General features: G+C 34.0%; 1 protein-coding gene across 1 annotated transcript; it reads right to left on the bottom strand.

The window, feature by feature from the left end:
- Nucleotides 1-6,897: 6,897 nt before the first annotated feature.
- On the bottom strand, nt 6,898-9,538 carry LOC127149764 (uncharacterized). The gene is made up of 7 exons (XM_051085635.1): nt 9,504-9,538; nt 9,399-9,426; nt 8,568-8,717; nt 7,852-8,036; nt 7,623-7,734; nt 7,311-7,491; nt 6,898-7,118 (listed from the first exon to the last, which is right to left on the bottom strand). Exons 1-7 carry the CDS (start codon nt 9,536-9,538, stop codon nt 6,898-6,900), a joined length of 912 nt encoding a protein of 303 aa, XP_050941592.1.
- Between the last annotated feature and the right edge of the window lie 3,606 nt (nt 9,539-13,144).

Here is a 13,144-nt window from a genome sequence, read left to right as displayed (position 1 = left end):
ACCCGAGCCACATCAATGAAAGCTTTGTTCCAAAATAGAAAGAAAACAAAAATCCACTTATCGCTTTTAATAAAATGTTATTTACTATCAACTATAAACCTGCTTCACTAAAATGGGAAAATACTAATTAATTTCCATTCTTAACATCCCAGCAAGGAAAGAAAAACCTTAAGGTATTCCAAGAAATCAACATGTGATTAAGTATGGTATCCACTATCTGGAATTCCAAGATGGTGACAAAACCTATGCAATAGAACAAATGACAGAAGAGTTTCTTGATGCTAGCTCGGATGTAAATTTGCATCAAATTCATATCTACAGAAGGTTTACATCAATTACCATTTACCTAAACAATCAACCAAGATTTATGCTAAGTACAATATAAAGTTTCATAGTAACACCCAAATGAACAAAAATGCAAAACCTTAGCGAGCAAATCCTCAGCCGTGCGTGGTGGAACAAAGTTGGTGGAGCAAGAAGATCTATAGTCGTCCTCAGCTGTGAGTGGTGGAGCGAAGTTGGGGCGGCCTAGATGTTTGGAAATCATTCGTGCACAAACGTCTGTGGTGCGAGAACGTTCAGTGACCGACCGTGGGGGAACGTCTGATGTGCACGAACAGCTATCGTCTGGAGCTTGGTGGTGCGAGGACTCGTGCAGTGGTGGAGAATGGGGAGTGCATGTGATTGGAAAAAATTGGGGATGAGGAAGAAGATAGGGTTTGAGAGAAAAAATTGGGGAAGAGGAAGAATGTATATTTTCGTGGGTATTGTGAGAGAAGAATGGAAATTTAGGGGAAAAAAAGAGGGAAAAGATTTGTTTAGAAAAGGGAAAAAAGAAAAAAAAATTACATGTGGAGACAGTAGGAGAGAATGATTTTTTATTAATTATTTAATGAAAAGTGATTGGAGGGAAATTAGAAATAAAGCGGGAAAATTTTGGGTGTTTGGTAAAGTTTTAAAGAAATTATGATTTTTTTCAAAAAAAAAAAAAAAAAAAAAAACATATGCCTACGTTATTTTCGTTGTCATATCTATAAATTTTGCGTCTCCATAAATACGTATAAAAAATGCCATGTAAATTACGTCGGCAAAAATATGTGTAAAAAAATGCGAGCTTTTTCACCACATAAATTACGTCGCCAAGTATTTAAAATATCTGCCCACACACCATACGTGGCTATAAACTAAAATAAACATCGGTATAAATACAACTTAAAAAATTTCCTTAAAACTACACAACTTTTTGCCGACGTATATATTTTTCGTGGGAAAAAACAATGATGTGCCCACTCAATACATAACTTTTGTCCACGTACATATTTTCATCGGTAGAAATGAAGATGTGCCCACGCAATAAAAACTACGTCAACTCATCATATCTTTGCTCACATTTTTTTTGCGTTGCCAGAAAAAACTATCAGCAGAAACCAAAATTCTTGTAGTGAGTACTGTGGAGAGGCGTGAGGAGATGGTGAGGTTTTTAGAAGAGAAAGGGAGACATGGAAAAGTTGGAGGAAAAGTTATAATAAAATAATTTATTTTAATAAATTTTTTTATTGAAATAATTTTTAATAAGATTATTTTAATAAATCTATTTTAATAAGTTTATTTAATGAAAGGATGAAAATATATACTTTTTATTTTTTATATTTTTATATTTCTTATACTTGACATTTCCAACACATTTTTAAATAAAAATGTTAACTATACTTGACGCGAAAGAAACGTCAAGTAAACTCTGTACTATACTTGATGTTAGAAAGCCATCAAGTAAAATCTCTACTATACTTGACGCGAAACAAAACGTCAAGTAAAAGTTAACATAAAATAATTCAAAAATTTTGTTTTCTTCAAACTATACTTGACATGTTTTTTGTGTCAAGTAAATGTTCGCTATACTTGGCACGAATAAAATATCAGATAAACTCTCTTTTATACTTGACGTGAAAAAAACGTCAAGTAAAAGCTAACGTAAAATAGTTAAAAAAAATTCATGAAAACTTCATTTTTTTTAGTTTATACTTGACGTTTTTCCTTTAAAATGGTCAATACTTGACTTTTTTTTAATAAAAACATCAAGTATGTAAAAGTAGCTAGTGTCAAGTAAAGTACATTTTGTAGTAGTGCGATTGATAGGTTGAGTATCAACATTAGAGATATGAGAAAGCGGAAGGATGAGCATCAGAAACAATTCAAGTCTGCGTTGGGATTTAAGTACAAGGAACAGTTGAAGAGGGTTTATAAGATCAGAAGCAGCAGTAGAAGTATCAGAAGCAGTTGAATAAGGTACACTAGAATCGAGATCCTCATATTCAGGATGAGAATCTCCAAATAGATCGTCAAACATATTATCAATGATAGACGGTGTCTTAGTTCTTGGTCTCTTAGAGTGCATAGGCACTTTATTTACTAGAGTAGCAAGAGAGGAATTAGCAGCCATACGGCGCGGATCGTAACAAATCAGACAGGGCAACATTATCATCATCTGAGGACTTAAAGTCAATAGCAATTGTCTTAGCTGCGGACACAGATTCTGAAATAGAAACCCTAAAACCATCCTTATATATATGAAGACAGAGGGGAACTAGTGTTCACATGAGTCGAAGAAAACATAGATCTTCTAGAAAAATCAACATCATAAGTAGTACCAGAATCAGAATACATTTGAGAATAGAAAGTAGACTTACTAGTTGAGCTAACAAATTTATCATGCAAGGATTCAGAAGCCTTAGATGTAGCAGCTTTAAAACGTGAAGACGATGATTCATGAATATCACCCAAATTGTAACGCCCTGAAAATTAAAATAATTTTTGAAGTTAATTATTTTAGTTTTGTTTAATTAGATTTAATTTATTGGACGTTATTTTGAAGATTAATTGGTTTTTCTTTTGAAGTTGGAATTAATTAGATAATTTTGGGTGTTTATTTAATCAAATTATAGGATTGAATTTTTTTTTTTTGTAGAGATTTGAAAATTATATGTATATATGAATATATGTACATATAATTTTTATGGAAAATGAAATGATAATTATATTTTTTAAAATATGATTATTTAAGGAAAAGATTGTATTTTGGAAAAGAGATTAAGATAAATTATTTGTTGAAAGGTAATTATTTAGAGAAAGGATATTTGTGGAGAGAGAAAGAAAAATAATAATTATATTACGAAAAAATAAAATTATTATGGTAAAGTGAAAATTTGATTGGATTGGAGATTTAAATGAAGAGAGAGAATATTTGATTTTATTTGGAAAAGAATTAAAAGAAAAAGAAATATATTATTAATAATAATAATGATATTATACTAATAATGATGATATTATATTAATAATAATAATATTATTATTAATTTTATTTAAACCCTCATTGTTCTTCGTACCAAATACTATTCATCTTCTTCCCTTTACCTTCTCCAAACCTTAGCGCCACCAACCACCTTGTCATTGTCCGCCGTGTTTTTATCTCCGTTCACGATTAAACCACGCTGTCGGCAAACAAAAGGAATGCAACTCCATTGTTTCGTTTGAGCCTGTCTTCCATCGCGTCAATGAACTCAAGCCGTCATGAGTGAAGTTCTCTGTTCATCCAATGTTATCTCTGCATCGTGCGTCCCGAGTAGATCCATCCGTCGAAGCGTCCGGCCAAGCCTCCCGTTCGTCGTAATTCTCCCTGTCGTGCTCAAACCCTTTGTTTGAGGTACCAAGTCATCTTACTTTCGTCCCAGTCGATGCTCCTTACGTCTCCAAGCCACGAGTCACACGGACGCCCTCCCTAGTTTCCCTTTAGCCGAGCCGCATCTCTCCCTTCAAGCCAAGCTTCATCTTTGGTATCATTCGAGCCATTTGGGGTAAGTATTGGTTAGTTTTGATTGGGTTTTGGTGTACCCATCAAACCTTAAGTTTTGGGCTAAAATAAATTAACTTTGAATTAAGTTGGCTTACTTTCCTAAATTTGGATTTTTCCCTTAAAGGTTCATTTTGCTAAATTGGAAGATTTATGAATTTGTGCATTTTTTTTCAATCAAGGTTGAATTTGTTTCAACCTCAACTTGAGGTAAGTTGATTTAAAAGTATTTTGGAGTCAATAGCCAATAAACTTTACGAATTAAATTACTTATTTCCCCTCATGTTTAGGATTTGTTCGTTGAAAATTTTAAGGTTGTCTGCTATGATTTAACTGTTAGCTAATCTCAAGGTAAGAGATTCTAATACTGGACCTTCAGAAATAAAATTAAGAGCTTGCATGTACTTTTTATTATGCAATGTTGTAGCTAAGATGCATAATGTGGTGACATTGATCACTGATGACTGATACGTTTATAATGTTTATAATACATGATATATCAATCACATGCTTAAGAACATTATGATTAATATCCATGTCATGTTTATGATGATGTTACATGCTTTTGAATTGTGTTGTGTTTATTAACTTTGTCTCTTGAACATTTTACCCCACCTGTATTGTGATTATATCTGTGGGGCCACTCGCACGATAAGGGGTATTCTTACGGGATCACTCACACAATTTAGGGGTGTACCTACATATCACATGCATGATTAGGGGACAGTTTTACAGTGTATACGGGGTCACTTGCACGATAAGAGGTGTTTCGACGGGACCACTCACATGATAAGGGGTGTACCTACGTATTACAGACTTGTTTATAGAGTGTGTACCTATGATCACTCGCACGATAAGTGGTGTTCCTATGGGTCATTCGTACGATAAGGGGTGTTCGTATTTCTCACACTTGCCTAGGTGTGCTCCATTAGATACACGACACTATTATTATATTTCTAACAAGAAGTTAACAAATCACCTAGTGGAACCATTAGTGGATCCCGTACTAGGTATATTTATATACTCACTTTTTTCTATGTTTAATATTTTAGGCTAAGGTAGAAAACTTGGAAAGCTAGCAAGCGACAAAAGGGATCCGTGGTATGGGGACTCAATTTTGCTTCCGCGTCTATGTATCCGTTTTTAGTATTTTGGTTTTAGAAACCTTATTTAAGGTTTTGTCTAATTTGTTTCTCTTTATTTCTGAAAATAATTTTTAGAACTCGCGGGTCACATTTTCAAATTATTTTTATTGGTTTTATCAATTTTATGTCTTCGACCATTTAGTTAGATTTTAAATTTTGTAAAGATTTTTAGTTTTTCCATTTCAAGAAAACTTAAAGTGTTAATTGTATTTGAGTAATGACCTTAGCTCAATTTGAAATTTTGGGCCGTTTCACAAACATCGAAGCCTTTTTAGAGAATTTCGAGCAGGGATTATTTTGAAGGGCTTAAGTTTTGAAGAAGGTAGCCCTGAAGAGGATGGAAAAGTCATCGGAGAAGGAGAATAAATTGAGCGATAATGTGCTTTCGAAGTAGAAACCATAGATGTAACGACAAACAAATAGATAAGGAAGCTTGAAAGACGAAACAAATGAAAAGATGGCAGCTAATAACACGGAAAAGAAAGTCGAAGAAGGTAAAAGGTCAACATTAAAGGCTTATTCAAATTTAAATAACTACATTGTGAGTCGGGCAACATAAGAAAGGCCGAAGGAAAAAAATAATCTAAAAATAAAGTCCAACATCATAACTCAGTAAATATTATGCACTAAGTTGGCAGACACCCAGCCCAGCACGAAGATTTTCAAACACAGTGACTTCTAGATACTTTGTCAAAATATCAACCAATTGCATAGAGCTTTTAACATGCCCAAGAGAGATTACATTCGTTTCAACTAGTTCTCGAATAAAGTGATGACGAATGTCAATATGCTTGGTGCAACTATGCTGAATCGAATTTTTAGATATGTTAATAGCACTCATGTTTTCACAATACAGAACCATAGTTTCTTGGTGAATATTATATTCAAATAACAGCTTTTTTCATCCATAGAAACTGTATACAACTACTTCTAGTAATAATATATTTAGCTTCGGCTGTAGAAGAGAAATGAAATTATGTTTCTTATTAAACCATGCAATGAGATTATTTTCCATGAAGAAACACCCACTAGAAGTACTTTTATGATCTTCAACACACCTTGCCCAATTTGATCACAGTATCCCAATAATATCGAAATAGTATAAAAAAGAATACTTCAACCTAAAATCAATTGTGCCTAAGAACTAATTTAAAACACGTTTAACATTAAGCAAATGAGATGCATGAGGATCAACTTAATATCTAGCTCACATGCCAAATGCAAAGGCAATGTCAGGACGACTAGCTATCAAGTAAAGGATACTTCCAATAATGCTTTGGTAAAGGCTTTCATCATCCTTGTCCCTAGAATCATCCTTAGAGACTTTGAGATAAGACACAGCAGGAGTACGTTTTGGCTTAGCCTTTTCAAGATCAAACTTCTTTATCATGTTTCATGCATATTGTTCATGAGAGGGAAAACTTCCAGTTTTGCACTGACGAATCTGAAAACCTAAGAAGAAGGATAACTCCCCCACCATACTCATTTCAAACTCAATTTTCATTTGTTCAACAAAACTTGCTATCAAGACTGGAGGTTGACCCCCAAAAATAATGTCATCTACATATACTTGAGCAAATAGAAAATCATGATCTTTGTTTTTAATGAACATAGTTTAATCAATTCCACCACGACTAAACCTTTAGTAAAGAGAAATTCAGATACCCATTCGTACCATGTTCGAGGAGTCTGCTTGAGACCATATAAGGTTTTATGAAGTTTATACACATAGTAAGTGTGTTGGATCTACAAAACCTTTTAGCTAAGCAACATAGACTTCTTCAGTTAGATAACCATTTAAAAAGGCCCTTTTAATTTCCATTTTAATATAATCTGATTTGACGAATACAAGCAAGACCAAGTAGTAGACGAATAGCCTCAAGCCAAGCAATAGGAGTAAATGTTTCACAAAAATCCCACCATTTCAATATGAGAAAACCCTTGAGTAACAAGACGAGCTTTATTTTTGGTAACACAACCTTTCTCATCGATCTTGTTCTTGAAAATTCTTTTAGTATCGATGACATTGGCATGAGCAGTTTTTGGAATTAATTCCCAAACCTTATTACATTCAAATTGAAGAACTTCTTTTTGCATAGCAGTAATCCATTGATCATCTTTCAAGGCTTTAGAAATGTTTTTAGGCTCAATTGGGAAGTAAAACAAACATTAGCAATCAATTTAGCATAATCACACATTTCCTTCTTGCGAGTTATGACACTACTACTAATTTCTCCTATAATACTGCTGGAAGGATAGTTTTTCTGAACATGGGTAGAAGGAGCAAGACCTTGAACATCTAAAAACAATTGTGGAACCAGTATCTATATCGTTGTTTTTGGAGTTAATAACTTCTGAAACAGTGGAATCATCTTTAATAGATTCATGTAATGCTGATGAAACTGTAGGATCAACTCTAGAATCTGTTTCTAAGGAAGCATAGTCAAAACTAACAAATTCGTTTGAAGTTGCAAAAGGATTCATATAAGGAATTATTTGCTAATAATCATCATTTTCTTTAACATAAGAATCTCTAGAGGCAACAAGATTTATGGACTCTAAAACAGTCTTGGTACATTTGTTAAATACTCGAAAACGTCTTCTATTGGAAGAATACACAAGGAAGATACCTTCATCTGATTTAGAATTCCACTTGCTGTGAAATTCTCCGTCGTTAAGAATATTGCACATACTTCCGAAAACATGAAAGTATTTAACATTTGGTTTACGACCTTTCCATAGCTAATAATATGTATACATTATTCCAAGTCAGAGAGAAATTCGATTATGTATGTGGCAGATGGTATTTAAAGCCTCAGCCCAGAAGTACAATGGAAGAGATTTAGCATGTAACATTACTATGCCATTTGTTGCAAAGTATGGTTTTTCCTTTCTACAACTCCATTCTGCTGGGGAGTCAGGGGGGTTGAAAATTCATGGAAAATGCCTTCATATTGAAAGAACTCATTAAACGCTGAGTTCTCAAACTCTTTACCATGATCACTTCTAATTCGACGAACATCTTTGTCTTGTTCTTTCTGCAGCTGAAAATATAGTGATCGAAACACTTTAAAACACAACAACAAAGGCATATCTTTTTCCTCTGAGGCTTTCAACATGCATAGGACCCATCAGATACAAATGAAGAAGTTCAAGAACGTGGCTTGTGAACATTCTGAGAAGCCTTGGCCAACAGTATTGTGAGAAGCCTTTACTTGTTTTCCAAATGAACATTCTGTACATATGTTTTTAATAGAAATTTTTAACAAGGGTATCCCAAGTACAACTTTTGCTCTAATAGTTTTGCATATTTTAAAGCTAGATACTAACATGCCCAAGACACCTATGCCATGCACAACACAACTTCATCTGACTTTGATAGGTTGCATATAAGATTCTGGATATCATTATCCTAATAGTAGCAACTATCTGACAAACAAGTGTAAGTCATCACTTTTCATTTCTTTTGATCTAGCATTTCACATTTATCTTTAAAAAAAATTAACCATAAATCCTTCATCACACAACTGACTTATGCTAATTAAGTTTGTTGACAATCCTTCTACAAGTCTGACGTTGCTAAGAACAAGAGCTCCAAACCTGTCAATATTTCCTTTCCTAACAACTGTACCTTTAACTCCATCACCAAAAGTCACATATCCAACACTGCATTCCTTTAACTCAGCAAAAGACAAGGAATTTCCTATCATGTGCCTAGACGCCCACTATTGAAATACCAATCTTCTGAATTTAATGCATGTAACACCTTGTTCTACGTTTTTCCCTCTAACCTAGATAGTGGTGTGAATTTACTCTTAAAAAATATTTCTTTTCAAATGTAAGATTAATAAAACATTTTTCAAAAAGTTCTAATAAAAATTTCAACAGCATCTCCCCTAAAATATAAGTTAGCCAAACCTGAAAAGCGAGAGATTTTCACTTCTATATATATATATATATGCAATCTTCAGACTCAAATTACATCAAGTGTGTCTCCCCACACACTCATCCAGACTATTCTAGGGTTTCAAGCAGAGTTCATATTCAAATTAGATACTAGTTACAAAATAATTATAGTCCAAAAGGGTATCAAAACACGTGACCTTAGGGTGACCCTCATTACTTCTAACCACGCCATTTACAATACAAAATCGAAGTAAAAACATACAAAAAGAATGAAAATCTATAATCAATGATGAGAAACTCAATGATGACTTGGTCCTTGACCACTACATGGAGGGAGAAAACATTGAAAAGTGAGCTAGAACTCAGTGAGTGGCAAGTTTTCAGAAGTAAAAACTCGTAAAACATGTTCTTGAAAATGTGTAGCTATGCATCAATAATGAAATAATAATTAAAACGTGATCATCACATAATACCATAAATCATAAGTCAAGCTAACATACCTGTACCCAATCCAACCATGGCAAAACACTAAATATATAACCAAGAATAGCTCACACATGATCAAGGACTCATGCAGCCAAACCTAGCTTACACATATTTAGTACCTGCCACGATAGCAACCTTCATCCAATCCGGCCATGGTAGAATACTAAATACACGATCGACAATAGCCCATACATGATCTATATCCCCAAGGAAACACGCGGCCAAACTGAGCTCACACATACTTAGTACCTACCACAGTAACAACCTTCATCTAATCCAACCATGATAGCATACTAAATACACGACCCGGAATAGCTCACACGTGATCTATATCCACAAGGAAACATACGGCCAAATGGAGCTCACGTATACTTAGCACCTACCATACTAGCAACCTCCATTATCTTCTCCTACGTGCACATAGAACCATCCACTATGGGTTAAACTAGGCTCGAAGCCAAAGACACATCCTCCATCCATGTCCTCACCTAGAGTCAGGTTCTCAAATCTCTGATTACAACCTCTTTCGACCTCAAAATCTCTGACAACTATAGGTGGCACTATGGAAATACATTCACGTAGCCTTTAGGGTAATCACCAACATTCATAAAAATTGCATATTCATGTTTAAAAGCTAAACATGGTCAGAAACATATTTCATAAAGTCATTTTAAATCTTTAGCGATTACTACATGTTTTAAGAATAACCTTTCATTCAAACCATCCACATTTAATAATAGATCAAGTATTCCTTAAACCAGTTGCCATATAAATCATGATTAATAAATTTGAGTTCAACCATGGTTTTGAAATATAAGAGTTCATGGAAACAAAAAATAATACTTAAGAAAAAGCATTTCTAACACATAGTTCATAAAACAATTATACCGTAAATTTTTACAACCATGGTGAACTATAATAATATATGTAGTTTTATAATGAAAATACTTGAAAATAAACACTCACTATCAATGATTCGATTTTCGAGGATTATATGCTTTTCCCATTCCAATTTGGCATAAGACAAAGAATAAAAGGTCTCTCAGTTTTCTTCACTTAGCAAGAGGGCACAACAAGCTCCAAAAAATTTCATTTTAAGCATTTAAATCCATAGTAAAATGGATGTTCAAACTTAAGTTAAACTCATTGGGTCTTTCGTTTCAATAAGCTCTTATACCCAATATCAATACCTTCAAAATTTATATCTATTAACAATCTCAATATCAAACTAACGAGTAAATAACATTGGAACTTACTCAAACTCATTTAAATTTACCAAGAAATCGGGGTGTTCCTGATGTAGAAAATGGCGTTGGAAGAAAATACGTCGGGAAAAACTCTTTTTCCCAATGACATTTTGTACAAGTCGGGAAAAGACAAACAAAATATTTAATTATCAAGATTTTTCGATGCCATGGATGTGTCATCGGGAAAAAATAACCCATTCTCGAAGTCTTCATGTAGTACGTTGAAAATAGTTAGCAATTAAATAATATATAGCTCTTCTCCTAATGCCACATGCATGGCATCGAGAATGGGCACCCATGTTCCCAACGATACTCATTGTGAATTGGAAATAATCACCCATGTTCTCAACGTTCTGCTTAGAGCATCAGAAATGGTTAAAAATTAATTACTTCAGATCACGATTCTGACGTCCCATGCATGGCGTCAGGAATGGATTTAGAGTTTTCCGACGCCATTAGTGATTTGTCGGGAATGTTTCTGGCTATTCTCGATAAATCACTGATGGTGTCAAGAATAGGGAGGATCTCGTTTTCGTGGTGCGTCGGTTGTTCCCCTATAAAAACATGTTTCAATTATGTAATTCACAGAACTACAACAAAGAGAAAGATAGAGGAAAGAAGAGTGAAAACGAAGAGAAGGAGAAAAAGGAGAGAGTCGTGCTATTGCGATCGTACCCCTCGTTGCCATGCCTCTGCCATCGTACCTCTGCTGCCGTTTGTCGTCGCTCATCCCTATTTCCATAAGTTTAAAACTCTTAAATGCTAGTTTAGGTTAGGTTTGTTTAATTAGTTTCTTTTTTTGTTTTTTCAAAATTAGTTTTAGGATTTTAATTATGAAACAGTTTTAGAATATTGTTTCTAAATAGATTTTGGTTTTAAAGTTGAAATTTTTAATGTGTGGGTTGAATATTTGAAGGGGGTTGAATTGAAATTTTGAAGGGTGGGGGGGATTGAATTGAAATTTTGAAGGGGGGGGGGGGGTAGGTGGGTGTAGGAAGGGGGTGAGAGGGTTAGGAAGTACAAATTACGGGTCGAGTTTGATGAAGCTAAACGAGCGATTGAAGAATAGAGAAAGACATTAGAGATATTGGCTTCACAAGTGAAACAAATGCAGAAGCTCAAAGAAGAAATGAGTCAGGCACAGAGAGGACCATGATCCCTTACGGTATGTATATATGTTTCCATTCTTAATTTTTTTAGATTACATTATTCTGTGATGATATGCATTTATACTAAACTTACTTTTGTATCATTGTAGGTCCTGTCGGTGTAGAATGACGTATGTGGCTTGTTAAGAGATGTACGTAGTTTTCTATTTCTATGTTTTTTTAATATTTACTATATTTCCCGTCGGTGTATTATGTACCTTTTGGAATCGTTAACATATGAAATTGATTTTAAATTTGATATTTTATATAATTATTTACGAATTTATTGTTTATTTTCTGTAATTTCCTTTAATTTAAATCGTATTAGAATAAAAAATGAATAATAGTATTGAATAAAAAAAATTGAAAATAATAATAAAAAATTATATATTTCAATGATTCCTGATGCACCAAAGACGTTGGGAATCGGGAACCGCTCCCACACACTCTATAAAGCATTGAAAATAAAGTTCACGACGTTGCATCGGGACGATGTCGGGGAACGTATTTTTTCAACGTCCTGATAACATCGAAAAGATAGACATCGGGAGACATACACTCCTAATGTCATGCCAATAGCGCGTCATGAATATGTCTCCCGATGCATTTCTCTCGGCTCTCTTCCCAACGTCACCTTCTACGTCAGGACATCAGTTCCCGACATATTTGAAGCCTATTCCAATGTTTTTATGCGTCAGGAATATTCCAACTTGTTGTAGTGAAAACAACCTTAACCGTATTGATCAATGCTTCCAAGTTCTCTAAATCTTCAATTCCTCATGCAAAACAATATTGGTAAAATCAAGTTTACGACAAAACTAAATGGATATTTAAGAACTATGAGAGAACCCACTAAATTTATCCAAAACCTTATCGATACCTTGTTGAAATCGCCTTGACAGCACATTAACAACTTTCTAAATTCTAATCTATTATCTAAAATCATTGTATGTTTCGAGGCTTATATAAGTAACACCCAAGAAAACTCTAAAGTTAGTGGAAAGTCCATTTTCAACCCTTAACATTGAACTTAAGAACCCAAGTATCACAGGTAATTCAATTTTAACTCTTAAACTTAATCGACATTCAAGAACTCTAGGAAATTTCAACAAAATCACTTTAAATCTTACCAAGAACTTAGCAAAGTAGCCTTAATCCCAACAGAAAATCCTCTAACAACCTTTAACTTTCGAATCATAGCATCCAAAAACCAATTTCGAGACCCATGCCATATAACTTAGAATCTTAACAAAATTTGTGCCAACACCCAATTTCAAATCTCATCGCGGCTGGACAACAGCTAAAATCTCCCAATACTCCAAATCTAACAACGAAATGTAATGGAAATTGCAAAATCAAAGCTGA

The sequence above is a fragment of the Cucumis melo genome, chromosome 6 (genome assembly GCF_025177605.1).
Source record: "Cucumis melo cultivar AY chromosome 6, USDA_Cmelo_AY_1.0, whole genome shotgun sequence".
In the NCBI taxonomy this organism is placed as follows: Eukaryota; Viridiplantae; Streptophyta; class Magnoliopsida; order Cucurbitales; family Cucurbitaceae; genus Cucumis; species Cucumis melo.
Note: the sequence above shows the minus strand (reverse complement) of the source record. Positions and strands in the feature narration are given on the sequence as shown.

Coding starts and splice junctions, on each gene's coding strand:
- LOC127149764 (XM_051085635.1), bottom strand. CDS start 9,538: ATGGCCGGATTGGATGAAGGTTGCTATCGTGGCAG. Junction 8,037..8,567: donor GAGCTCTTGTTCTTAGCAAC/GTCAGACTTGTA, acceptor CTATATTTTCAG/CTGCAGAAAGAACAAGACAA. Junction 7,119..7,310: donor AAACAACGATATAGATACTG/GTTCCACAATTG, acceptor ACATTTCTAAAG/CCTTGAAAGATGATCAATGG.